Here is a 27,299-nt window from a genome sequence, read left to right on the forward strand (position 1 = left end):
AAGGCATCTTCCCTTCTTCTTTGTGATAGCTTCTGATAGTTTCTTCTGGTAGCTCTGTATACCTGCCTGTTAGCTATGGGAGACCAGGACTAACTTCCTACTAGAGCCCCAGCCAAGCCTGTGCTGAATAAATGAAAGAACGAAGTAGACACAGAGGCAGAGGCCCCATCTTTTCAGCAGCTGAGAAGGCAGGTGCTGGCAACCCAGGCCCTGGGCTTTGAGGAGCCCCCTCCTCCCCTGGGTCTCTGTTTCTTCTTCTGAAAACAAGGGTAACAGCAGCCTGACCCCCCCAGCTGACAGAGGAACCAGTCAAACAGGTGCCAAGAGCAGTAGAGTGAGGTGGCAGCCTGTGTACTCATCTTAGAAGCACTAATACTGTCAGAAGCCACCTGAGTGGGGGCACAGAGTTCCCTCAGGAGAGCATCTGGGTAGGAAGCAGAAGCTGGCTGCAGGGGCGGCATCCCCAGCTACCCAGGACCAGGCTCGTGGGAGGGGAAGGGCCAGCTGGTCTTGGCACAGCAGCCCACCGTGGCTGTCATAGAAAGAACTGGCAACAGGGGGACACCAGCACATCAGATACGGGGAGAGGAGTTCCATGGGAGCGGCTGAGGTGGGGGAGCAGGAATCTGGATGCTGGGACAGCAGGGGCAGTGGGTGCCACATCAGATCAGAGCAGGCTTTCCTAGAGGCCCTGTCACCGTGGTGGCCCTACCCAGAGTCCCTTCTTCTGCACAGACAAACCATGGGCAAGGTCCTGTTCTCGGCACCTGAGACACATTAACTCATCTCATCCTCACATCACCCCTGGGAGGCCCAGAGAGGGCAAGCAACTTGCCCATGGCCACACAGCAACCACTACACCCTCCCACGGTCCCTTCCATTCTGTTGGTTGAGACCTTTAAAAGTGGACAAAGTCTTCCATCCCACAATGAAAAACCAAAACTTAGAAGACTACCATTTTGACACACTCAGAAATAAAGTTTAAACCATTAATCACCAGATAGAAACTGACACATGTTAACTGTCATCAAGATGTTTTCTTTAAATACAGCCCATTCTCATGACAAGGAAGTTTTACACCTGCAGCATTTATCAGCTGAGAAGCCCAGCACCCCACTTCTCCCCTGACTGCTCACCACACAGGTGGGGACCTCTTGGGTTCCCCACAAGCTCTTCCAGAAGGGCACGGCCTGGCTGTCATACCAGGACACCAAGTAAAAAAGATGAGCTACTGGTGACCAGCACCTGCTGGTATGAAGCCAAAGCAAAGCTCAGGCTTGTGGCTCTGGACTAGCTCCAGTGACCGTGGCAGCATCCCCAGGGCAGAGGGGGGCAGAGCCCCAAACCTGCTCACTGACACTTACCTGATCTGGGCAAAACGGCAGAGAAGCTCCCAGAGTGTCTGGCCTGAGCAGAAAGTGTCTTGCAACCTGGAGCCATCATCCAACTGCAGAGCAATGCGCACCTGAGGGGCGAGATACAGGAACCAAGTCAGGAAGAGGAGCAGCTATCCCAGCTGCTGGTCTGATCCTTAGGGCACAGGTGGAGGGCATTGTGTCTGCTGAATTTTAGTAAGTGAGCACACTGCCTTACAGGATAATTTTAACAATTATCTCCCTAAATAGTGACACAAGTCTATAACCCACAAGGGGGTAAATTCTCCTCTGGTCCCTCTGTTGAACAACAGACACACTAAAGCACGAGTGCAGAGACCCTAGGTAAGGACCCTGCACAGCCCCACCTGTCACAGCCCAGCGCGTGACTCTCTAGGTCATTGCTACTCCTGCCCTTCTAGCCAAGGGACTCCTCAAGGGCACGTTTATTTACATTAAATCCCAATAACAAACAAAGGAGGAACTGTTCTGTGGGAAACTGCGAGGGGGTCTCCAGCACACCCAAGGAACCCACAAGGGAAGTCAGGGTGCTTCCATGTGAAAGGCTGAGAACCACAACTGTAATGGAAAAAGAGGTGTATTAATAAGCTCAGCCCCAGGCGCCTGACTCCTGGTGGGCTCTGGACAGAGAAGTAACACCCCAGGGAATGAGCCTCCTTGACTCTCGACATGGATGAAAACCACTTCCCTGCAGTGTTGGGAGAATTTGCAGTTTTGTATGTAAAGGACCCACTTGTGCACAAGAGAGCAGCTATCACCATGATTCTTGTCTCTATCCACAGTAACCCTAGTGTCATTCACTAAATCCCTAGGACATAAAAGTTACTGATTTGGTAGAAAGCAGTGGACTGCAGTCAGGAGACTCAGGCTGTGGTCTAGCCGAGACTGGTCAGAGGAAGCCTGCGCTCCTCAGCTGGGTGTCCTCATCCCAGAAGTGAAGCTGCACTGGACACCGCACAGAGTCCTGTGGGCTCTAAGACTCTTGGTGATTTTCTGACCAGAAACATCAGGTTGTATGGTGGATGCTACCAGCACGCTGATACGGACACAGCACAATTAACCGCCTCTCCACCCCCCACCCCCCACAAAAATTCAGCACAAAGAATGAGAAGTCTCACTTCCAATCATCAGCTTTTGGAGTAGAAAAGTGGCTCTGGCCTAACCTAGAGAAGGCAGTCTCACCCACGGACGAGGACAAGTGCCTCGCCTACACAGCCCTCTGAAGCTCCACACCCCGTCTGCTCGGCCTGCTGATACATCCTGCGGCCCAAATGGTCTGAATGGAAGAGCCGGGAAGAGCAGTGCCACCAGTCCCTCCTTGAGAGCCACCTACCATGTTCTCGGGCCCCTCGCGGCTCCGGGAGATGGGCACCATCTCCAGCTTGGCGTTATTGGGCAGATTGGCGAATCTCCACTGGAGAGAGAGGTCAAGCACATTCCTCTGAAACCTGCAAAACAGACCAAAGCCACAGGCTGCCCGCCGACCCGAACACAGCCCAGCCCTGCCGGGACCACGGCACAAGCAGAGTGACGCCCACGTCTGGCTAGCAATTCCACAGACCATGGCGCCAAGGCTGCAGGAACAGAGTGACGGCCGGCAAGCCTGCAGAGACAGGGTGGGTCCCTGACTCCAGCAGTGGGTCTTCTAAAGGAAAGAGAGAGCATTGATACAGTTCAGGCAAGAACAGAGAGAACACAGACAGGTCACCCCTGGGGCAAAGCGAGGGCCTGCTCTTTCAGACAGTGAAGCAGCAACCAGCCCAAGTACAAACTCAGAAGATAAAAGCTCGTGTGGGCATGACTAAGGGGTGTGCACCGTGCTCTGCACAGAAAAGTTCTAACAGAACGATGCCTTGTCGTCACTGCTCGGAGCTGCAGCAGTCTGGCCACTGCGGCCACTCTCCCTGTGCTGCTGGCCATCAGCCAAAATGACCCGCTCCTGTCACTCCTGCTTCCTGCTACCCTTGGAAGCAGGGCCACAACCCCAAAGACCAGTGACAGAGGCAAAAGTTCTAGAGAACCACAAATGGAATGACCGGGCCTGAAGTCTCCATGGGGGGCCAGGCCCTCACGGTGGCTGAGATTCACAGATGAAGGGCTGAGACTGCCACTCCTAGCTCACAAAGCCAAGTCCTCCAACCCTGGAGCAGCCGTCAGCCTCTCTGCCTGTGTCCTGCGTGTTTCAGCTGCTGCACAGGGACCTGGCAGCCTAGAGCTTCCAACAGATGAGGAAGAGGCCCACATGGGCTTGCAGCCTCCTGACCCTCATGAGCAGAGCTCCTGGATCCAAGGAGGGATGGTTCTTGGAAGGAACTGAGGGGAGCAAAGTGAACTGGTGAGTCAGGGCGGAAATATCCACAGCCAGGAGAGGAGGGCAGGTGCAGAATCCAGGGACCTCCGAGACGCCTGCTGCTCTCTATTGACAGCCTGCCCTCCCGAGCAGCACAGTCAGGGTCGTGGTCACCCTACTTCACAAACAGGAAACTCAGATGAGAAGTGCCAGTAGGTAGCCCAGGCCACCCAAAGGCAGTGCCGGGACTGCAATCTGCAGCTCCTGATGTCCACCTCAGATCATACCTCTTTGGTGGACTGACAGGGAGTCAGATACCCACTCCTGAGAAGAGGAGAGAGAGGAAGGGGCGTGGGCTTTGAAGGCCTGGACACTGCCTCACCCGTGGGCAGGGAGGGTGGCGGTCAGGTGGCCCTGGAGCCTGAGTGACCCTGGGCCCTCTCCTCCTGACCCCCTTAGCTCCCAGGAACCCTACAGGAAGGAGAACCACCACTGTTAACCCTATAGATCACTTGGGTCTCAGAAAAGCTCCTGCCCACAGCAGAAAATAGTTCTGCCATGTGGCCTTGATTTTACAAGAGACAGACAGCAGCCAGAATAAATCACCAGGAGAGTGAAAAAGAGAACTTATTTATGCCTCTCAGAAATCAGACTGTGAGCTCTATTTTCAATGAACGTTTAGGGGGAAAACTACAGCACTAGTGAGAGAATGTGAGCTTTCAATACACACAAAGTGGTCACCCGATGGCATGAATGCCAAGATGCCTTTGGAAACAATGGTTTTCTGAACATGAATAGGGCGTTTAGAAGACTTGGGAAAGAAACACCTTTGATACCCATCTTCAACACTGGCTGGAAATTGCCTTATAACAACCTCAACGTCAAGTGCAAGACAGGACAGAAGACCTAAGGAAAACCCGAGAAGCGGGGCTCAGAGCTCTGGAGATGAGAGGAAGGGGTCTCACACACGTACACACACATGCGTGTGCAAAACGCTGCCTTCGGTGGCAGTGGCAGCAGTTTTTAAACAAATTACACAGTCGGTGGATACAAAGGAGACAAGAGAAAAATCAATACATGTTGTAACAGTCCAACCAGGCACCACGTGGAGATCTCAGGCAGGTTCAGGGAGAGCAAAGAAAGGGCACACAGCTCTGTGACAGGATGCCAGGGGACAGCCCAGCACTGGCCCTGGGATTCTCGGTGGCAAGAAGCAGAGACCTGGGATGACGTGAGGGCATCTCCACTCACACCTCCTCTGCAGAGCCCTACGTGAGAGGCAGCACGGGCCAGGTCTAGCAGAGCAGGCTCCCACCCCTTGGGCTCCTCTCTACCCCTGAATGTGAGGACAGCCAAACAGTGAAGGACACGCCGCTGCTAAGATTGGAAGCTCCCCATACGGGACAGAAATCCATACCCACCAGTGCGGGGTTTTGAGCCCTTCATTGCCTCAGACTCCACAAGAATCTGGTAAAAGCCCTTTCTTTGGAAAAATGCCTGCACACAAAGACCCATGCACACAACTCCAGGGTCTGTGAGCCCACCAGAACCCACCTACAGTTTGCAGGTTTCTTCCCATTTCTCCACGACCACCTCCTCTTGCCCTCAGAGCTCCACCAGGAACTTACACAACCAAATGCACAAAAGCCCTCTGCAGTGGGTAGAATGGTGGCCCCTAAAGAGACATATCCACATCCTAACACCCAGAACTCATGAATGTGCCTTATTTGGAAACAAGGCCTTTGCAGATGTAATTAAAGATCTTGAGATGAGGTCATCCTGGATTACATGGTAGCCCCTAAATTCAAAGACAAGTAGCCTTATAAGAGACAAAAGAGGAGAGACACAAACACACAGGAAGCAGGGAGGCAGAGACTGGAGGGAGGCGGCCACAAGCCCAGGGACGCCTGGAGCCCCCAAAAGCTGAAAGAGGCAAGACAGGTGCCTCCCCTAGACCTCTGGAGGGAGTGCGGCCCCACCAACACCATCATTAGGGGCTTCTAGCCTCCAGAGGGTGAAAGAATAAACCTTGTGGGTTTAAGCCTCAGCAGGGCCCTGCGGAAAGGGTGGATGGATTTGGAGCCCGAGGCCCGGCCAAAGCAAACTCACTTCAGGTCGTACTCGTTGGGGTTGAAGTCCTGCCGATGGCACGTGTCCTCCAGGACCTAGGGGTGAGATGAGGGCATGAGCCACTGTATCTGGCCTGGTGGGCCCCGGCGGGGGTAGGCAAGTGCCACTGAGGCAGCCAAGGGCACAGAGTCCACCTCTTGGAGAGCCGGTCGGCTCTGTAGGACTAAGCCTAATACAAGCCAGGTGATGGACCGTCCACTCAACAGCTCCACACGTCTCACCTGCAAATCCTGCTCACTCTCCTCCTCCTCCTCACTGGGCCTGCTTTGTCAACCCAGCTCTGTGGGACCCAACAAACCGGGTCCCCAACAAACCCGGCACCACAGACATCTTCCTACACTCGGGGACACCCCACACACAGAGAATAAAGTTCAAACTCCACAGAGACCCAGCTCGAGTGGGTCCTAGGTGCCCCCCTGGGCGGGAGCCCCAGTCCCTACCCTGCACACACTGAGTTACCATTCATCGTCTCAGTCCCCTGCACCACCATGTACGTGCACCGTCCCCTACACATCAGGGCCCAACACGCATTTCCAACGTAATGCAATCGACGTCCGCCAGCTGCCCGGTGAAGTGCTGCGAGTGACTCAGCACACCCGGCCACAGCACACCGAGACGAAGGGCGACCCCGGGGTGGGGACAAGGTTCGGGGGCCCTCGGAGGCGGGCTCGGAGTACCGCGAGCTCGGGTGGGGGTGGCAGAGGCCGCGACCCCCGCCAGCTCCTGAGTGCGGCGCCCCCGCCCCCACGGACCCGGAGCCCGGCGCGGAAGTGGGCGGGCCCACCGCGCCAGGAGGCCGCTCATTGGACGTCGCAGACCCCGCCCCGAGGGTCCCGCCCGGCCCCGCCCGGCCCCGCCCCTGCGGCCCTCGCAGGAACCGCAGGAGCGGCTGGCGCCGAGTCGCAGCCGTCGCGTCCCTGCTTGCCGCCCGCCGCCCGCCCGCGGCCGCACCTGCAGTAGCACTGTGCTCGGCGTCACCTTCACCGTGTGGCGCCGCCCGTTCGGGGCCAGCACCGACACCGCAGAGCCCCCGCTGCCTGCCGGGGCCGCCATCTTCTGCTCACGTGACCCGCCGCCGCCCGCCCAGCGTCAAACTTTATCCGCAACAGCCGGACGCACAGCCTCGCGGCCTCGGGGGCGGGCCCTGGGGCGGGGCGGGGCCAGCGCGCCTCCGGGCCCGCCCCTGCCTGGCCACGCCCCCAGTGCTTTCGCGGGGCCTGCGAGCGCGCCCCCGACGTTAGATAGGCGCGGTCACTCCAGCGCGGCCACGTGGCCCCGGTTCTGGGCCGGCGGTGCGGGCAGCGAGTGCACCTAGGCCTCGGCTCCCTGTCCTCGCCGGCCCGTCCTGGGTCCCACTGCCCCCCTTCCTGCCCCCTCTGGTCCCGAGGGGTAGGGTCAGGCCCGGTACCCCTACGGAGTGAATGCGTGCCGGCCGTGGGGTTGTGTCAAGGTCAGGGAGCAGCTGCCAGGAAAGGCCAACCAGAAACTCCAAACCAGAGAGCAGATTCAATGAAAGTCTGTGACGAGCATTCTGCCTGTCCGTGCTCTCACTCTGCGAGCAGCTAAACTCTGACAGAACTTGTCCCCCAATTCCACCCGCCCAAGGCAGTGGAAGGGCCGGGCGGAGGGGCGTGTGGGATCCTGCCACCCCTCTGGTGTGGGTGCTGTCACGCCTTGGTGTAGCTGACACATCTGTCTCACAAGCAGTTTCATACTGACAAACAGATGACTGCATGCTTATGCGAGAAAACTGGAAAGCCTCAGGGTAGCCACAGCTCCACGGCCACCCCTCACAGTTTGCCTCACAGTCCAGAGGGCCTGTCTAGCACTCTGTGCAACCTCAGTGCCTCACCGAGCCACACACACTTCCTGGTCGCCATCGGCCAGTCCCCTCTCCTGAGGCCGGGGAACACCACAGGGCACAGGACAGAGAAATTTTCTGGCTCAGAGACAGCGTCTGCTGACCTGCCCCACCCCCTCCTACCTGCTCACATGGGTCTCATCATCTATGTGTAGCCGAGTACACGAGGCCTTGGAGCAGACACCTGTGGGGCATTTGTGACCAGCTTGCTGCCTGCAAGCTCTCAAACCCACCCTTCAGCCCAGCAGGGCCCCACATGCAGTTCTGCGGCAGCCAGGCCCCAAGTTGCCCCCAACCTGGCCTCTTCAGCACTGTGGGGTTTCCTCAGAGCCTCATCTGCACTGGGACAGGCCTTTCGTGCCTGCTCACTTGTTTACTGGCTGTCCCAGGGCAGTCCCTTCTGTCTGGCCCTCCGCCGGCAGGCACGCAGAGCAGAGCCTGGCACGGGGTGGGTGCTCTGCAAACATCTGTGAGAGGAATGACTATCGATGGGGGAAAAACGAATGCACAGTCCCCCCACATGTGCCTTCTCCTCCTTCTGCTGCCACTCACCTGGCAGGGGCAGGGTGCCCCAGGCTCAATGGGGTCTGTGTCCTGGCATTGGCACTAGGAGGTGGGAAAGGCAGAGCAGACCCGCCTCCATTAGTGGCCTGGCTGGGCCAGACCTGGTGAAGACCAAGCAGGACAGACCAGACCCCACAAAGCTCCCATGAAGCAAGCCCCAGAGCCGACCCCTGGATGCTGGACCTCAGCTTGAGAAGCCTCCAGAGGCTGGAAATGCCCAGCAGAGGCTCCCCTGGTACAGGGGATTATTTCAGGCTGGAGGCAAAAATTCCAGGTTAACACACCAGCTCCACACCACAGCAGGAAGGACCCTCACCTGCCCCATGGCAAGTCTGCCATAGATTAGGACCCACACGCCTGGCTCTCCATTTGCTCTGTGGGGAGGCTGCCTCCTCGTGCTTACCTTCCTCAGTTCCTCACTGCAACTTGTCACCTTCCCTCAAGGCCCCATCGCCTCCTGCGGGTGGTCCAGGCACAGCCTTAAGGGCGTGATCACAGCAGAGGTCACAGAGATGACTGTAGGGTCAAAGATCATCTTTGGGGGACTTCCCTGGTGGCCCAGTGGTAAAGAATCCGCCTTACAGTGCAGGGGATGCGGGTTCGATCCCTGGTCAGGGAACTAAGACCCCACATGCTGCGGGGCAACTAAGTCTGTGTGCCACAACGACTGAGCTCGCCAGCCTCAACTAGAGCCCACACGCCCTGGAGCCCTCACACCACAACTAGAGAAGAGAAAACCTGAACACCACAACTAGAGAGAAGCCCGCATGCTGCAGTGAAAGATCCCACGTGCTGCAACTAAGACCCGATGCAGCCAAAAAATAAATAAATAATCTTTAGGGAAAAAAAAATCATCTCTGAGAGGCATTCAAGGCCCCAAAGGGGAGCCTCTTCTTCATGCTCATAGTTCAGCCTCTCTCTGCAGCTCACATTTTTCTTTCCAAATTTGCCATTTTAAAAAATAACAGATCTGTACATTAACTTTCACAGCAGCTTTACCTAATAGTCAAAAGCTGGAATGAACCTGGATGGCCTTCAACAGGTTGAGCAGTTAAACAATGTGGCACATCCACACATGGAGCACTGCTCAGCAATCAAGAGAATGAACTGACACCGCAGCCTGGGTGAGTCTCCAGGGAAACACGCTGAGTGAAAAGAACTGGTCCCCAAAGACTGCATACTGTACCATTCCATTTATATAGCATTATGGAAATGACAGCATTTGCCTTTTCTCTCTGCATTAATATATGCATATGTATTTATATTTGAAAGTAAGTTGATGACATCCAGGCACTCTTCCCCCAAATAATGCGGCAGCTCCCCTAAGAACCAGGACCTTCTCCTTTTTAATCATAACCCAACACCACACCCAACAACCATGGATATAATGATATTATCTAATACACAGCCCACTTTAGACTTTCCCTTGTTGTCCCCAAATGGTCCTTTATAGCTGGTTGTCACATTGCATTTTGTTGTTGGGTCTGTTTACACTCCTTTAATCTACCACAGTCCTGGGAATTCCCTGGTGGTCCAGTAGTTAGGACTCTGCACTTCCGCTGCTCAGGGCATGGGTTCGATTCCTGGTTGGGGAACTAAGATCCTGCAAGCTGTGTGGTGAGGCCAGAAAAAAAAAAAAAACCACCCTACCACAGTCCCTCTATTTTTTGTTTCGTTTTAATTTTTCATGACATTTGCATTTTTTAGAGCCCAAGGCTGGATCTGTGTGATCTTTTCCTGGAGTTAAACACTCAGTGCAGTGAGGCAGCATAGATAACAGCCCCCCAGGAGGTCCAGGATATCAGTTTGTCCCATTAGTGGGGACGTGCAGACTGAACCTCCACGTTCCAGGTCCCGTGTAGACTGAATAAGCTATGTGTGGGGTAATTCTTTGAGAGCACAAATATGATGTTTTTCCAAGAACCATTTACCCAGTGGTTTTAGCATCAGTTGATGGTCCTTGCCTGAATCCATCATTACATTTATGGTGCAAAATCACAAGCTTCCAACTTTATCATTCCTCTACATTTAATAGGCATTTTTTGGTCAAGAATTTTTTAATTCCTAAATATTAATATGAACTCATGGATTCTTTTTCTTCATTCAGTTATTCTTTTTTTTTTTCAGTTATTCTTTTTGATGCTCAAATTTGATCCAAATTTGGCCAGTGAGATACACACCCCCTTTAAGCTGGCTCCTGTGCTCCCTTGGGTGGGGGGGCAGTGACTTTTTATTTTCATATTATTTCAAACGTAGAAGTTGCAAGAACAGTAAAAGGAACTCCTGCATACCTCTTAGACAGACTCTCCAGTTGTTTACATGTCGCCGATTTGCTTCATCATCATTATCTCTCTCTCTCTCCATATATAGGTATATATGTTCTGAACCACCTGAGAGTAAATGGAGACATTGTACACCTCTGCCACTAAATACTTCAGTGTGTATTTCTCAAGAGCAAGGCCGCTCTCTTACTTCACCACCGAACTGTGATACAACATTGGGAGATCTGTCATTGATACCACACTCCGAGCTACTCTACCGTCACCTGTAGCACTCACATCTTTCCTGCATCTTTTCGATGTTTGTGTTGTTCTCTGAGCACTTCATCACTTCAGCCACAAGAAAGTATTTTAGGCCCCCCCAGGATGTCCCTGCCCCAGCCCTGAATGCCATTTCTCAAGGAAGCCCTAGTCCCTTTTTGAGGGGAATGAGATTTAGAAACCGAGGTCTGGAGCTGAGCACGTTCGTTGCTACCGGTGTGCCTCTGGTTTGTAGGCCCTCTCAGGGGACAGAACTAGCATCCTGAATTCACCACCCCTCAGTCTTCTTCTTCTTCCCTCCTTCCATATTTATATTTGGTTGAATTGTATGAAATTGCCAATATTCAACCATTTTCAATCTACAAAAAAAGGTACAACCAAATATCCCCTTATCCACAGTGAGAACCCTTGTTTTCAGCAGCATCAATATATTTATTAATTTGCTCTGTTCCAAAATACCCTTCAGGGACTTCCCTGGTGGTCCAGTGGTTAAGACTCTGCACTCCCAATAGAGGGGGCCCGGGTTTGATCCCTGGTCAGGGAACTGGCTCCCGCATGCATGCTGCAACTAAAAGATCCCACATGCTGCAACGAAGATTCCCACATGCTGCAACTAAGACCCGGTGCAGCCAAATAAATAAATAAATATTAAAAAAACAACAACCCTCCAAATAGCTTTGGAATTACTACAACAATACTGCTAGTAACCAGACCTACTAAGGAAATCTCAAGATTTCTTTGTAGTTATTTTTGTCCTCAAAATATATCGTACAAAAGAAATACAGAGTATTGTGTTCAAAATTATTTGAATTAATTCTTTTTTGTGTGTGTGGTTATGTTAATTGGATACACATGTTCATTTATTACTGAATTTTAGGGTCTTTTTCACTCTTTTTTGATTTAATGTTATATTTTGATTATGAAAAATATTTGTTTATTATTTGATCTGAATATTATTTGATTCAAAAGTTATAAGTATAAAATGACACATAGCCAGAAAAGGGTCCTCCTTCTTCATCCACTCCCACTCACCCCCATAAGAACTAATCTTCTTCTGGTTCTGGGGTAGCTTTCCTGCCTTTTTGCAAAGATGAGCACATGCATGGAGCAGAGGCTAAGTGGACACAGATGCGGACTCTTCCTCTCCTTCCTTCTTACACAGCAGGTGACACAGAACATACCCTCATTTGTTCTTTTCTCTGCAGCCTACATGACCCACTCTGGGACCTCGTCTAACTCCGCTCCCCTCCACAGTGCGGTACACCCAGAGCACAAAGTCCTGGACGTCGTATAGGCTGTCACAGCATCCAGGCAGCCTAGGGAGTGGTCAGGGCATGGGGGTCCCGGCTCCCCTACCTGAACCAAGCAGAGCTTTGACACCTCCTGGCTGCCCGGGCCTCCATTCTTCATCTGTAAAACTCGACCCAGAGAGGTGGAGGTCAGTGCAGGTGAGCCAGACAGAACATCACAGGCGGAAGTTCCCCCCAGTAGCTGTGGGAAGCCCTGAGCCCAGTCAGAAGGTGAGGCTGGGGTCCTCACCCCAGGCTGCACAGAATCCTTTCAAGGTTGGCCTGGGTCCCACCTGAATGCTGGGGTGGGGTGTCCCTGGTGGGACCAAGGCTGTATTTTCCAAAGAAACAATGTCCCAGACTGTGGTTCTATTAGGACTTCAGGTCATAGTTAAAGTTAAAAAGCCCATGGCTGGGCTGACCTGGGAACCGAAGCGCCTCGAACCTGTCTCTTTGGGAAAGTTATGGCTCATTCTCAGAGCAAGTGGCTTCTGAGGCTCTTCTGAGCTGGGCCCACGGAGGCACAGCCCTGCCCCACACTGTGCTTATGGTCCAGCCGAATGCATCTAAAAATATGTATGTAAAGATATATATAATTGTGGTAAAATTGCAGTTTAAATTTAATCAGCTTAAAATATATTTTTTTAAATAAATTTATTTATTTTATTTATTTATTTTTGGCTGTGTTGGGTCTTCGTTGCTGTGCGCGGGCTTTCTCTAGTTGCGGCGAGCGGGGGCTACTCTTCGTTGTGGTGCGCAGGCTTCTCACTGCGGCGGCTTCTCTTGCTGCAGAGCACGGGCTCTAGGCGCGCCGGCTTCAGTAGTTGTGACACACGGGCTTAGTTGCTCCGTGGCATGTGGGATCTTCCCGGACCAGGGCTCAAACCTGTGTCCCCTGCATTGGCAGGTGGATTCTTAACCACTGTGCCACCAGGGAAGTCCCTTAAAAATCTACTTTCCAACATAGATCCTTTGGGAGTTTATCTGTATTATCAATAAGGCAGTGGCTTTCCACCGCCAAAGAAAAAAATGTAACTTCCTGGTGGCTGCGTGCTGCTCACTCTCACCGCTCTCCACCGCACAGCCTCCTTCAGCCCATCCCCCAAGCCTTTCCTCAGCTCCCTCACGTCATGAGGGCTATGCCCACATGTCACCTGCTGGGGGACTTCCCTGACCGCATCCCACCTGCCACCCTCTGCCTGGTTTTCTCGTTTTCTCTCCCCATCTGCCCCCGCACCCCCAGCAGACAAGCCTGGGCCAGGGCTCCGGTGAATGAGTGTGAGATCGTCAGGGACCCTTCCCCCGTGCATGGAGCTGCCCTACATCTGGTCTCAGTCGGTGGCCTCCAGGCAGGGCAGACACCTTGGACAGGTAAGAACCTCGGCTCATTCTCACACATGCAAGAGAGATCACACTATCGATTTCACGAAATGAGCTGCGTTTCTACGTTGCCACCCTACCCGCTGGCAGAATAATCAATGCCCTTGACTCAGGAGCTTTCTGGGCCCTCAGCATTCTCCTCTGAGAAATGGATCCTGACTCCTAGGTGGAGGGTGGTAGTGCTTCTGCAAGATGGTATAAGGAAAGTGTTCAGCATAGTTCCCACAGCCCTCTCACAAGTAAGCAAACACACTGGGGTCTGGAGAGGACAGGGAAGGCCACCTTCCTGCTCCTCCTCACCTCATCTTCCTCCCTCCCAGGCAGCGGCTAGACAGCTGTTCCCAGGCTCTGCTTTGAATTAAAAAGTGGTGTGGCCCTTTAAGAGAAGCATCCGCCACCCCCGCTGCCCTGCTGCCCCCTTTGAAGTCCCTGGCGCTGAAAGGTTCCCAGTGGCAGATCTGAGGGTTTGTTTCTGCCTCCCCAGAGGCCACGTGCGGATCACAGGGTGGGAGGGAGGGAGGGCCGAAGGTCACAAGGCCGGCCAGGCCTCCCTGGCCTGCAGCCGCTATTGCAGCAGGCACTGAGGACCAGCAGGCTGCATGGATGGGGACCAGGCGGCTGGAGCTCATTAGGGCTCAGCAGAGCCAGCAGCTGGGAGAGCTAAGGAGGAGATGTCTCCCGCGCTCCCCGTGGGCCTGGGGCAGCCTGACTTCCCCAACGCCCTCTCACCTATACAGTGAGGAGCATGCGCTGGCACTTCGGAGACGCTCTGGCGACACCCCAAGAAGCCCCATCTGCACAGATGTGTAGGAAGCCCCTCCCATCGCCATGACCTTCCTCCCCCCAGCTTTGGAATATGGCTGGTTCCAGGTGGACCCAGGTGGACCCTGACACGCCACAGTTAGCTGAGGTCAGCTGTGGGTTGGCATCCAGGAGGGTTCTTCAGCCAGGACTGCCCACAAGCCAGGTGTGGCTGTGTGAGGGGGGTGGGCTGGGGCAGGGGCTCTCAGAAGCTGGCTCCCAGGGGTCGAGCCTGGGGCCAGAAAATGCTACTTGTCCTCTGTTCACCAGGCACCGGAGGATGGGGTTTGCAGCAGAGTGGCAGGAGCATCTGGGACTCAGCTTCCTCCCGCTCTCACCCATAAGTAAAGGGGGCTCTGACTCCCACATGTTCCCAGTCCTAGGGTGAGGTGTGTGTGGGTCTCTTCTGCAGGTGACCCCAAGGCTGCTCAGGCCAGGCCTGCAAATGGCCACCGATTCCCAGGAGAGGACTTCTTCTGGCATCATGCCTAGGAGCTGTCTATTAAAGCCTGTAACTGACCAGGTGGTCCCAGCCCCACGTTCCCCTGCCCCTGCACCAGATGGCTGCAATGGACTTTTCTCATCAAGGCCCCAGGATGTGAGGCAAGGGGGGTTCCTACTGATGGATGGGGGGGCTTGGGGAAACCGAAAGTGTTCAAGCTCTGTAATTGCATGGCCTGAGCTTAAGGCCCCTCCCCCAGCTCAGAGCCGTCGGTGGGCTCTTGCCTGGCTATGGAGCGGGGTCTCCATTCAGGGCAAGCCACTGGGGGGAGTGCAGTGGTCTGCCCCACTTCCCTGCCCTCTTGGGCCTCAGAGGCCAGCAGCTGGGACGCAGAGCCGCCCAGGTGGTTGTGTGAGGCGGGGCATCTGAGGCCTGCAGGCAACAGCTGGGCCCCAGACGGCAGAGGCAGCAGCTGCAGCACAGGACAGCCTTGTGCTCGTGGAGCCCTGGGCTCAGGGCCCTCGGGGATCCCCAGGAAGGAGCCGGCTGTGTGATATGGGGCCGTCCCAAGTCCAGGCAAGGGCACTGGGTCTGGAGCTCCTGGACATCCTGAGGACCTGAAGGCCCAGTCCCAGGTGGGATCCCCTGCACCACTGACTGTCCCCACCATACCTTCCTCCCCAGGGCCTGCCTGCCAGTCTGGGCCCCAAGCCTGCCTCAACTTGGGCCCTAGCTCTTGCTTCCTGAAATGTGCCATCTCTGACGCCCCCTTCCCAGGAATTGGGCACATGTCCATGTGTGGACCACAAGTCTCATTGGCCCCCTCTGTGCTCCCTTCCTTATATCTTCCTCCCCAAGGGACCAGCCCCTGAACCCCCATCCTATACCTGGGGATGCTGCTCTGAAATAGGCAGAGGCCCCCCTCTGGGCTCTCATTTTCCCAGGCCTCCTTGCACCTGGGCATGCATGAGATCTAAGCTTGACCAGAAGCACCTGCAGCCCACCTGAATGGGAGCCAGGAAGCCAAGAGGCAGGAATGATACAGAACCCACCCTGGACATGGCAATGGGGGGGGCTGGTAAGCAGAAGCGTGGGTCCCATGTCCAGCATATGTGGTGTCCATGGCCCATGGGACCACTGCAACAAGGCAATTTGGGACATTGTTCCTGCTTCTCCTCCTCAAGCTTGAGTGTTGGCCCTCCAGACATTCCATGAGCCCCCTGTGCCCAGGACCTCAGTCTACCTTGGTGTCTGAAGGATGGCCAGCATCCACCAGGGAGCAATAACTATCAAACAAGTCCTGCCTCATTTCATGCTCTCATGACCCTGGAAGGCAGGTACTGTTCTCGTCTCCACCTTACACATAACAAGCCTGAGGTTCAGAGAGCCAGCTGCAGGCCCAGCAGCAGCAGAGCCAGGCCCTGAATGCAGAGATAGGCTCTCAGTCCCGCAGCTACATCTCTTAGTGTGTGGGCCCCACAGACATCTGTCTAATGAGTGAATGGGGGCATGTACATCCCATGTCCCAGCAGGATCTCCAGGGTAGGACCAGCCCACCACGTTCATTCACCTGCCCCGCATCCCTGCCAGTCACCTGGTGCCTCAGGCCCAGCCTGCTGACCATCATTGGTTAGACCCATTGGTGTTTGGGGTTTTTTAGGTAAAATTCATAATATAAAACCACTTCAAGGTGTACAATTCCATGGCATTTAGTACATTCACAGTGTTATGCAACCATCAACATGATCAATTTTAGAACATTTTCGTCACCCCAAAAAGAAACCCTGTACCCATTAGCAGTCACTCCCTGTTCCTCCCTGTCCCCTGGCAACCAAAAGTCTGCTTTTCTATCTCTATAGATCTGCCTATTCTGCATATTTCATGTAAATGGAATCATAAGATATGTGGCCTTTTGTTTCTGGTTTATTTCACTTACCTTAATGTTTTTAAGGTTCGTCTGTGTCATGGCATGTGTCAGTACTTTGTTCCTTTTTATGGCTGAATAATAGTCCATTGTATGAAAAAAAAAAAATAGTCCATTGTATGAATGGACCACATTTCATTTATCCATTTTTTTCATTATGGACGTTTGGGTTGTGTCCCCCTTTTGGCTATAGTGAGTACTGCTGCTGTGAACATTGATAGTCAAGTTTTTGTTTGAACACCTGCTTTCATCTCTTTTGGGATTATACCTAGGAGTGGAATTGCTGAGTCATGTGATAATTATACATGTAATTTATTGAGCAGCCACCAAACTGTTTCCATAGTGGCTGTACCATTTTATGTTCCCGCCAGCAATGCACGGGCTCCAGTTTCTCCACATCCTCACCAATGCGTGCTGTTTTCCATTTGTTTTTGTTTTTGTTTTCGTTTTTGGCCACACCACATGGCTTGCAGGATCTTAGTTCCCTGACCAGGGATTGAACCCGGGCCCTCGGCAGTGAAAGCGCCGAGTCCTAACCACTGGACCACCAGGGAATTCCCTGTTTTCCATGGTTTTGATCACAGCCATCCTAGTGGATGTGAGGTGTTATCTGAACTGCTGCTGTTTCACCAGGTTCCCCTTCCTCCCATGTGTCAAGGCCACAGTGGCCTCTGGGCTGAGTGCAGGCAGCCTGGAAGCAGAGGCCCGGAGCTGAGCTGAGTGGCTCCCAGAACCTGCTGTCCTAGAAACCCCCTCCCATATTTTGGGAGCTGAAAACTCTGAGTTGGGGGAGTCTGAGGTGCAGAAGGTAAAGCTGGCCCTTGAGGGGAGGGAGCCCAAGGACAGAGCTAGTCTGTCTGAGTCGAGAGAAGGATGCAGTATGAACAGCCAAGGAAGGCTCTCTCAGGGGCTGTTACCACCAAGAGTCTGAGTTGGGGGTCTGAAGCTTAAAGAAGAGGGTGTGGGGAAGGCAGAGACACAGAAGGACAGGGAAGTTCTGGGGAAGACTCTTCACTTCTGCTAGTAGTGTTGAATAAATCAAACGGATTCATTTCAGTCAAAGTGCAGGCTAAATCTCATTACAGCAATACTAGCGAGTCCAACATGCATGCTCCCGCCTCGCACCGGAATTTCATTGGCAATTGTAACTGCCATTCCCACAGCACCGAGCACTTTCATGCAAGGGCTCCCGTAATCCCACAACAGCCCTCTGATGGAGGTACGGTCATTGCCCCGCTTTAAAGAAGAGGAAACAGAGGCACACAGAGAGGTCACGGGCCTTGCCCAGGAGCTCCTGCCAGGAAATGGCTCAGAGCCAGGTCCGTGTGAAGTACAACCCTACACAGTCTTGCCATCCGGCTGGAAGCAGCATTTCCCTGCCTGGGACTTGGAATAACAGGCTCCTAGACATAGAGGGTTCCTGGGGCGTGTTCTCCCCCATGCCTAGGAACACCTTCGCGTGGGGGACCTGTGTTTGAAATGCCTGCCTCTGGCCAGTCCCACGCAGGGCCTATATATTGACCTGAAGACAGGAGGGTGGCAAGTGTGGATTTCCAGATGAACAGCTCACTCTCAGCTCCTCTGCTGGCATGTCTGAGTCTCAGTTCCCCTCATCAGGAAAATGGGCGCCCAGCTGCACCACAGGAGCTTGTGGGGAGGACCTCTTTTTGTCACAGCTGCTCTCTCCTTCACTGAGTGACCCCAGCCAAGGCCGACATCTGGGGCACCTCAGCCTGATGTTAGGCTTCGAGGTTTAATTTACCGCTTAAACCTCACACAGCAGCTCTCAAGGACCCTGTCTGGTCTCCCACTTTGTCTTCTGAGAGCCTGGCCAGAGCAGCCTGCTGTGTCTGTGCACGGGGTGGGTGTTGTAACGTTTTAACCCTCAGCCCATTACTCAGCCCAGGGACTGGTAAGGAGGACAGCTCAGGAGGCAAAGGCAGGGGCAGGGTCCCCGGTGCTGCCAGAGCCTCTGGCAACCTCTATTCTCCTGCCCCAGAGGGGCTGCAAGTGCCTGCCAGGGGACACAGCTTCCCCACTGCCCCGAATTAGGAGGGAGCTCAGGAAGCTCTACCCCAGCTCTAGACCTAAAAGGCAAGGTCTGTTTCCTGTCTTTACAATGGTGTAATGACATCCACGGAGCTGTGGCTGGGAGGGGAATGAGAGGTCTACCAAAGCTGTCTATGGCACTTTGTGGGTGTGCGTGGAGGGCAAATAAATGCCCTTTTTTTTCTTTTGTCTGCCCACCTAGCCGGGAGGAAGCCTCCTAAGTAAACAGCTGCCCCCTCATCCCATTTTGATTTCTGAGGAGGAATCTCCTTCTGTCCCCAGTGAGGTGCACTGGGAAGGTGAGGTGATGGGGCAGATGCACTACGGTGCTTGGAGGTCACTGAACAGAAACCAAGCCGGCAGCTCTTCCATCCGCGACCACCCCAGGGGCGGCTGGGACTGCGGGAGAGGTTCTTGGGGGTCCTTGGCATGGGGTGCAAAGCGAGGGCGCACGCGGGGAGGATTCAGGACCCCGCCCCGAGGCCCACCGACCTCGATAAGTGGCAGCGCCCCCTCTGCCCCCACTGCCCTCCGAGGGCCGCCCAGAATCTGTCCACCCAGGCGCGGGACAGGGCGACTCCCCCGTGGCGCCGTGCCGCGGCGCCCAGTCCCTCCCGCAGGTCGCCGAGGGCGCCGGGGCCTCGCACCACACCTGTCCGCTCCTCCGGGAGGCCCCGGCGCCTCTGCTGCCGGCCCCTCGGCGCGGAGCCCTGTGTCCGCCGTCGCTTTGATCCCGGGGGCCCCGCTGGATAAAAGTCCCGGGAGGCTCCGCGCCAGCGCCAGAGGGGAGGCAGCCGAGCCGGGCGTACCAGGAGGCTGGCGCTGGGCGAGCGACGCCGAGGAGCCGGGGCCGCGGGGCCGCCCTCGCCGGCCGCGGTGAGCGCAGGGCTCCGGGCCGGTTCGGGGTGGGAGTTGCGGAGCGGGGTTCTGGTCGCCCGTGGGTTGCTGTGGGCCTGGGCGGCGGGGGCGAGGGGACCCCGGGGGCTCAGGTGAGCGCTCCCCCTGTGCCCCCCAGCCCGTCGGGCCGACCCGCCCCGTGGCGGACGGAGCTCCCCCCGCGCAGAAAAGCCCCGCTGCTTCCCCACCGGCCCCCCCCCCCGCCGCCGCCACCCCTTCCAGTCGCCCGGGGGCGGGGGCGGCGGCGCCGGGCTGGCCGCGATGAATGAGCCGCCGGGGCCGCCGGGCCGCGCTGCCCCCCACGGAGCCGGGCCGGGAGCGCCTCCGGCGGCCGCGGCGGGATAGTCCAGGCCCCTCCGTCAAGCTTGCGGTTTGGGAAGAAAAGGCGATGCCTCCGCCAAGAAAAGAGCGAGCGCGGCCCCCTCCCCCTCCGCCGAGCCCGGGCGGCGGCGGTGGCGGCACTTCTAACGCGCGGGCACCCGGGCCGCCGCGGCCCCCGCAAACTACGCCCAGGCTCGGCCCCCGCCGCTCATTGGCGCGGGCCGGAGCCAGCGCACCCAGACCCTGCGCTGCCCTCGGCCGGACGCGCGCGGAGCCCCAGCTGCCCAGGCCGACGGCGCCCGGCCCGAGAGCCTCGACGCCGAGCCGCCCTCGCCTCCTCTGCCGGGCCCAACGCAGGGAGCGGGGCGAACGAGCAGGCGCGGCTGGCGCCCCGCGGCCCGGGCGCCCCCGGCCCGGCGCCCTCGCCACCGCGCCGCCTCAAGGCCGCCCGCTCTCCGCAGGTGGCCGCGGGCCCGAGCAGCGCGGCCATGGGCCGAGGCGTGCGCGTGCTGCTGCTGCTGGGCCTGCTGCACTGGGCCGGGGGCGGCGAGGGCAGGAAGACCTGGCGGCGCCGCGGCCAGCAGCCACCCCCGCCGCCGCCCCCGCCGCGGGCCGAGGCGGCGACGGCGGCTGGGCAGCCGGTGGAGAGCTTCCCGCTGGACTTCACGGCCGTGGAAGGCAACATGGACAGCTTCATGGCACAGGTCAAGAGCCTGGCGCAGTCCCTGTACCCCTGCTCGGCACAGCAGCTCAACGAGGACCTGCGCCTGCACCTCCTGCTCAACACGTCGGTGACTTGCAACGACGGCAGCTCGGCCGGGTAAGGCCCGCCCCCGCCCGCCGCGACCGGCGCGCCCCCGCCGCTGGTTTCGGGGCCGCGGGCCGCCTCGTCGCCGGCGGGTTCGCACCACCCGCCTCCCTGTCCCCGCTCAGACGCACGGAGTCTCTGCACTGGACCCTCCCTGCTGGCCGCAGCGGTGCTCGCCCACAGGGGAAAGGGCTCCCGTCGGGTCTCGGAGGCGCTGGCCCCGGGAAGGGCCCTGCTCGGAGGCTTGCCGCGCGGGGGTGGGGCAGCGCTGGCAGCGCTGGTCGCGGGCCAGCCCGGGCACTGACCCCTCGGCCACCGGTGCCCAGCCCCTGTGCTTGCGTCCTTCGTTCCCTGGGCGGGGAGATGGCAGTCCGCGAGTGGCCCTGGCTCCAGCAGGAGGAGGTGACACAGGGGGGCGGGGAGAGTCCTGCCGTACCCCCACCCCCACACCAGCTCTACTCGCCCCGTCTGCTCCCTGCTGCTGCCGGGACTGCCAGGGAGCCCAGCCAGCCAGAGGGACAGGCAGGGGGCACAGGTGGGACAGAAGGACCTGGGGTGCAGCATTCATCCCTCTCCAAACGGAAGCAGATAAAAAAGAATGCGAGGCTGAGGGTTGGGGAGGGGTTGGGGGCGCCCATGCCCTCAGCGACTCCACAGCCCGAGGAACTGGACGTTAGGTCGGGCCTCGGAAGGAAGGTTGCGACCCTGCCTCGGTGGCGCCCTCGCCCCTCCACGCGCGCCTGTCCTACCCCAGTGCCCCTGCCCCACGCACACTCCTCCAGCGAGAGTGCTTTTCACTCTCCAAGCGCCACTGCGCGTCCCAGGAGGATCCCGAGCCCCAGCGAAGACCCCCCACCCCCGCCCGGCCGCCAGCGCCGAGGTTACAGCGGGTCTCTCGCGGGGCGGGCCGTGGGGATTTTCCACGGACCACACAACCCCTCGCCGCCCTTCCCCGCCCCGCGAGCGCCACCTCCCGGGACTGGCTGGCCGGACCGGGCGCGCTCTGCGGGGGCCTGGCCACTGGCGCCCCCGTGCGGTCCGCGCGCGCCCGGCGACAGGTGGAATGACCCCTTCCTTCCTGGAGCTGGGCCCTGCAGCCCCAGCTGACCGCCCGCTCCGCCCACTTCCCTTGCAGCTACTACCTGAAGGAATCCAAGGGCAGCCGGCGATGGCTACTGTTTCTGGAAGGTGCGTCCTAGGTGCGGAGGTGGCGGGGTGGGGGTGGGGGTCCACTCGGCACTGGACCCTGAGGTGGTGGCTGTGCCCGCAGGAGGCTGGTACTGCTTCAACCGGGAGAACTGCGACTCCCGATATGACACCATGCGGCGCCTCATGAGCTCCAAGGACTGGCCGCTCACTCGAACAGGTCAGCATGCCAGGGACTGACCAGGAGCCCCCACGAGGCGGGGGGGAGGGGGTGGTGGTGGCGGGGGAAGGGGCTCACAATTGGAAGTCCTGGAAGAAGCTCCTCCTCTTTCACTCCCTAGAGGCCCAGAGAGGCCCCACCCCATCCATCCCCCCCCCTAAAGTTAGGGATCATTCATTCTCACCTTTCATTCTTCTTCCACAGGTAACTTCCCAGGGCTCACCCTGGCTGTGCAGTACACAGCTGGTCCCTAGGTCAAAATATCTGGTGGAAGGGGGGAGGTTGAGGGCCATGTCCAGATGTCACAGCCTGGCTGGTCATCCTGGCCATGGGGACTCCGTGGAGTAACTAAACCCATCCATTCATTCCCCACTTCCTCAGCCACCTTGGTTCAGGTGGGTGTCACCACCCACCTTCTTGCTGTGGCCGAGTAGGATGCCCCCACAGCCCCACACCTTCCTATAGTCCTCACCCCTGCATGCCCCCTCCCACCAGAAAGACCCACTGCCTCTGTCCTCCCCTGCCACAGGCACGGGGATCCTGTCCTCCCAGCCAGAGGAGAACCCCCACTGGTGGAACGCCAACATGGTGTAAGAGGGAGCCGGAAGGTCTTTCCTTGGGGGTCCTGTCCTTGGGGGTCCTGTCCTTGGGGGTCCTCCCTGGAGGATCCTTCCTAAGAGGTTCTTAGGGGGGAGTCCATCCTTGGGGATCCCATCCTTGAGGGGGTCTGGTCCTGGGAGAGGTCTTCCTAGGGGGTTCCTGTCCTCAGGAGTCCTTTCTGAGGAGGGTGGTCCTTCCTGGGGTCCTCGGGCAACAGAGAAGCATGGCGGGCTCACACCATCCCTGTGTCACAGCTTCATCCCCTACTGCTCCAGCGATGTCTGGAGTGGGGCTTCATCCAAGTCTGAGAAGAGTGAGTCCCCTGCCTTCCCCCAACTCCCCCCCACCCCTGACAGAGGCAGGGCAGGGAGGACGGAGCTTCTGGAGAAATACAGACTTTCAGCCTTGTAACTCCCTCTAACCCTTTGATAGTGTGTCCCAGGGTGCCTGCCCTCAGCACCCATTGCCTGGCTTGTTCATGGCTGGCCTGACCCCGGGGCGTCCTCACTCCTTGGTGTTCCCTGTGGGAGAGCCCCCAGCACAGCCTTGTGCACCTAACCCACCTCCCTCTAGTCTACCCAGACCCTGTTCCCATTCCCTCTAAGACCCTCCAGACCCCCAGCTATAGCCCTCCTTCTGCCAACCTGGGGGTGGGAGGCCTTGCTCTGTGTCCAGGCCCCCACTTGAAGCCACCCTCCTTCTCTGTGCAGACGAGTACGCCTTCATGGGCGCCCTCATCATCCAGGAGGTTGTGCGAGAGCTCTTGGGCAAAGGGCTGAGCGGGGCCAAGGTGCTGCTGCTGGCAGGGAGCAGGTGGGCTGGGCAGGGGCTGGGGTGGGAGTGTGGATGAAAGGGAGAAGATGGGGCTGAGCCAGGGCAAATGCATGACCGGGAGGCTCAGCATCACGGGGCATCTCAGAGGTTCGGCTCCCAGGTGCCATGTAGCTGGAAGCTGTCCAGAGGATGCTTCTGGGTCCATGGTTGTTGGGTGTGAGGGAAGCCTTGGACTGCAGTGACCTAGGCAGTTGGTTAGGGGTTAGCTGTGAACCCATGTAACACCAGGGCTGGGGTCCCTGTAGGCAGGATCACACCTGCTGGTCACTGTATCCCAGCAGGCATGTAGGGGACCCAGGGGACATCCAAGGAATGGACGGAGGGGCCTGGGGCACCTAGTTCATCTTAATTTTCAGATAAGGAAACTGAATCAGAGAGTGAGAGAGAGGAAGGGAAGGAGGGGTGGGAGGAAGTGGGATGACCTGACACTTAGCGCTGGGTCAGTGCTGGGAGCTCTGCCAGCCCTTCTCTGCCTCCAAGACCTCGAAGGGCCCAGGGGACTTACACATGAACACAGAACGTGTTGGCAGCTCAGAATGCTCTCAGATCCCTGCCCGCTTGGGGATGGGCTTGGGGATGGGCGGGCCCTGGTGGGTGAGTGTCCTCCTCACCTGCCTGGCCTGACATCCCGCCTTCCCTGCAGCGCGGGGGGCACAGGAGTGCTGCTGAACGTGGACCGCGTGGCCGAGCAGCTGGAGGAGCTGGGCTATCCAGCCATCCAGGTGCGGGGCCTGGCTGACTCTGGCTGGTTCCTGGACAACAAGCAGTACCGCCGCACAGACTGCATTGACACCATCACCTGCGCGCCCACGGAGGCCATCCGCCGGGGCATCAGGTGCCCTGGGAGGGAGGGCCCATCCTGTGCAGAGGGCCTGGGGTGTGGTGGCATCTGTGGGTGGAGAAGCTCATGGGAGGCCAGGGGCAGCCTAACCTGCGGCATGTGGCCTAGGTACTGGAATGGGGTGGTCCCGGAGCGCTGTAGGCGCCAGTTCAAGGAGGGCGAGGAGTGGAACTGCTTCTTTGGCTACAAAGTCTACCCAACCCTGCGCTGTGAGTGGGCATATGGGGCGGCGGGGGGTGTTTAGACTGTCTGCGCCTGCTGGAAACCCAGCCTGGAGTCCAGCCCTCAGAGGCTAGGCCCAGAGACCACGGTCCCACCTAGGATGGGTGACAAAGTCATCTGGGCTTGGCTGGGACGTTCCTGGTCTTAGCACTAGCAGTCCACTTGGTTCGAGGCAAACCAGGATGGTTAGTCATGTTTCCACATCCACGGTGAGGAATGCACTTTGGAGCTGGATCCCAGTGCTGCCCCTGTGTGGGGCCTTGGCTGTTCCCCCCAGCCCCACACTTGAAGGGACATCATCACCATGTTTTGGTCAAAGTAGAGTCCCTGGGAGCCAGGCCAAGAGGCGGGGAGGGAACAAGGCATCTCTTTAAGGAAGGGTGCTGGGGATGCTGGCGGCCGGCACCCTGCACAGAGAGCCCGGTTGGCCTGTGAGCCTGCTATGGAGCTGACTGCAGCCTCGGGCCCCTGAGCCTGGGGTGGGGGGCAGAGCACCGAGGCGAGGCCCATCTGAGCCGTCCCCCCAGGCCCGGTGTTCGTGGTACAGTGGCTGTTTGACGAGGCCCAGCTGACTGTGGACAATGTGCACCTCACGGGGCAGCCGGTGCAGGAGGGCCAGTGGCTGTACATCCAAAACCTGGGCCGTGAGCTGCGGAACACACTCAAGGACGTGCCGTGAGTGTGTTGGGGACCCCACTCAGCCCCCACCCCAAATATACAGTAAACCACTTGACTTAAAAAGAGAGAGAGGCCTCAAAGATGGAAAACAGGAAGCAGCCAAGGGGTCCTTGAGCACGTGACAAACTGTGGTCCACGTAGACAAGGCGATTTTACCCAGCGCTAGAAAGAAGTGAGCGATCGAGCTGCAAAAAGACAGGAGGAACCTTAAAGGCATGTTACCAAATGAAAGAAACCAATCTAAAAAGGCTACATGCTGTGTGATTCCAACTCTATGTCATCCTGGAAAAGGCAAAACTACGGACACAGTAAAAAGATCAGTGGCTGCCAGGGGTTGGGGGAGAGAGGTATGAATAGGTGGAGAACAGGAATTTTAGGCCTGAGGAACGACCGTGTATGACCACAATGGTGGATACATGGCATTATCCATTTGTCCAAACTCATAGAACGTACAACACCAAGAGTGAACCCTGATGTAAGCGTGAACCCTGATGTGAGCCCTGATGTACAGACTCTGGGTGGTAATGTTGTAAGAGTGAACCCTGATGTACAGACTCTAGGTGGTAATGATGTGTCAGTGTAGGTTCATTGATTGTAACAAATGTACCAGCTGGTGGGGGTTGTTGATGATGGGGGAGGCTGTGCGTGTATAAGAGCAGGGGATAAATGGGAGCTCTCTATGCCTTCCATTCAATTTTGATGTGAACCTAAAACTTCAATTAAAAGCTGAAGTATATTAAGAAAAAAAAGAAAGAAAAACAAAATATTCACCTGTCCAGGAGAGCCCCCACTCCGAGCAGGATTTGGAGGCCGGAAGGGACAGGGGTTAGTAGGGAGCATGTGTGCTGGGGGGGACAAGGCCTTGGGGAGCCGCTGGCTGGCACAGCGGCAGGAGGGAAGTAGGACGCAGGCAGGGGACAGCCTCCCAGTAGAGGGGGCTGGAGCTGCTGTGACCTGTGGGCTTTGGGGGTGGGGAAGGGCTGAGGTGGGACATGGTTGCTCACAGGTCGTCTTCTCCCCAGCAGGGCCAGCTTTGCCCCCGCCTGCCTCTCCCACGAGATCATCATCCGAAGGTCAGTGTCGCCAAGCCCCAGGGCAGCTCGCGTGTATGGCTCTCGCTCCAAGCATCCACAGTGCCCCACCCCCAGCAGGCCTGCCCACCGGCCTCCCCGGCTCTGGCTCCTTTCGGGGGCTTTCAAAATCACTTAGACAACCCACTCTGTGGCAAGAATTCACTGGTAGCAATGCCGTCCTCTGCTTTGGCCACACCTGAGTGACCCCCACCTGGGTTTCTGTCTGCAGCCACTGGACAGACGTCCAGGTAAAGGGGACCTCGCTGCCCCGGGCACTGCACTGCTGGGACAGAAGCCTCCATGACAGCCACAAGGCCAGCAAAGCTCCCCTGAAGGGCTGCCCCATCCACCTGGTGGACAGCTGCCCCTGGCCCCACTGCAACCCCTCTTGCCCCACCATCCGGGACCAGTTCACGGGGCAGGAGATGAACGTGGCCCAGTTCCTGATGCACATGGGCTTCGACGTGCAGACAGTGGCACAGCAGCAGGGCCTGGAGCCCAGTAAACTGCTGGGGATGCTGAGCAGCGGGAGCTAGGGCCCCGCCCACCTGCCCTCCAGGCCCTCCTGCCCTCCTAGGGCTGCAGGGCCCCGGCCATCCCCATCCTGGGTCTGGATGCCCTCCCCTGGCAGCCTTCACTGCCTCTTTCCCACTGCCTCTGGGAGGCCCAGCCTGAGATGGACCCACCGTCAGCCCAGCTGTGGCCCTGGGCCCCCTCCCATCCCTCCCTCCTGACTCCCGCCTCCAGCCCACAGTGGGGAGTCAGAAGCACTGGATTCCTCAGCCCCCAGCCCAGAAGGCCCCGCCCCAGCCCAGCCCCCAGCCTCGCCTGCCCTTTTGTATTATTTTATAAAGTGACTTTTTTTATTACTTTAATTTTTTAAAAAAGAAAAATAAGCAAGAAATATATAGTGAATGATATTGTTTTGTAACATATTTTTTTTAAATAATGAAGAAAAAAGATAACAAAAGAGCCTCACCCTGTAGATGTGTTTA

General features: G+C 57.2%; 2 protein-coding genes and 1 non-coding gene across 7 annotated transcripts in view; 1 reads left to right on the plus strand and 2 right to left on the minus strand.

The window, feature by feature from the left end:
- The window catches only part of ASPSCR1 (ASPSCR1 tether for SLC2A4, UBX domain containing), a 30,899-nt gene extending 23,941 nt beyond the window's left edge, over window positions 1-6,958 (minus strand). For 2 of the 5 annotated variants that reach the window (XR_002646787.3, XM_022589286.3), the window contains exons 1-4: window positions 6,766-6,958; window positions 5,794-5,849; window positions 2,728-2,842; window positions 1,365-1,465 (exon numbers count right to left, since the gene is read on the minus strand). Coding sequence is in view for 4 of the 5 variants with exons in the window: in XM_022589286.3 (XP_022444994.3) it covers window positions 1,365-1,465; window positions 2,728-2,842; window positions 5,794-5,849; window positions 6,766-6,867 (374 nt within the window). In the remaining variant the exon portion in view is untranslated. Of the gene's footprint in view, window positions 1-1,364; window positions 1,466-2,727; window positions 2,843-5,793; window positions 5,850-6,273; window positions 6,593-6,765 lie in introns of those variants that run through there. The other 3 variants (XM_022589287.3, XM_022589288.3, XM_022589289.3) reach the window with 3 other exon arrangements.
- A 10,138-nt stretch (window positions 6,959-17,096) lies between these two features.
- Window positions 17,097-17,169, minus strand: TRNAE-UUC (transfer RNA glutamic acid (anticodon UUC)). The gene has a single exon. It is a non-coding gene; the product is annotated as a tRNA-Glu (tRNA).
- Window positions 17,170-20,311: 3,142 nt separating this feature from the next.
- NOTUM (notum, palmitoleoyl-protein carboxylesterase) lies at window positions 20,312-27,299 on the plus strand. The gene is made up of 11 exons (XM_022589295.2): window positions 20,312-20,702; window positions 21,826-21,878; window positions 21,961-22,056; window positions 22,586-22,646; window positions 22,911-22,969; window positions 23,367-23,469; window positions 24,134-24,325; window positions 24,440-24,540; window positions 25,081-25,228; window positions 26,257-26,304; window positions 26,534-27,299. Exons 1-11 carry the CDS (start codon window positions 20,371-20,373, stop codon window positions 26,838-26,840), a joined length of 1,500 nt encoding a protein of 499 aa, XP_022445003.1. The 5' UTR covers window positions 20,312-20,370; the 3' UTR covers window positions 26,841-27,299.

This window comes from Delphinapterus leucas, chromosome 19, assembly GCF_059928025.1.
Source record: "Delphinapterus leucas isolate spDelLeu-1000000601 "Yukka" chromosome 19, BTC_Dleu_Yukka2, whole genome shotgun sequence".
Classification (NCBI taxonomy): Eukaryota; Metazoa; Chordata; class Mammalia; order Artiodactyla; family Monodontidae; genus Delphinapterus; species Delphinapterus leucas.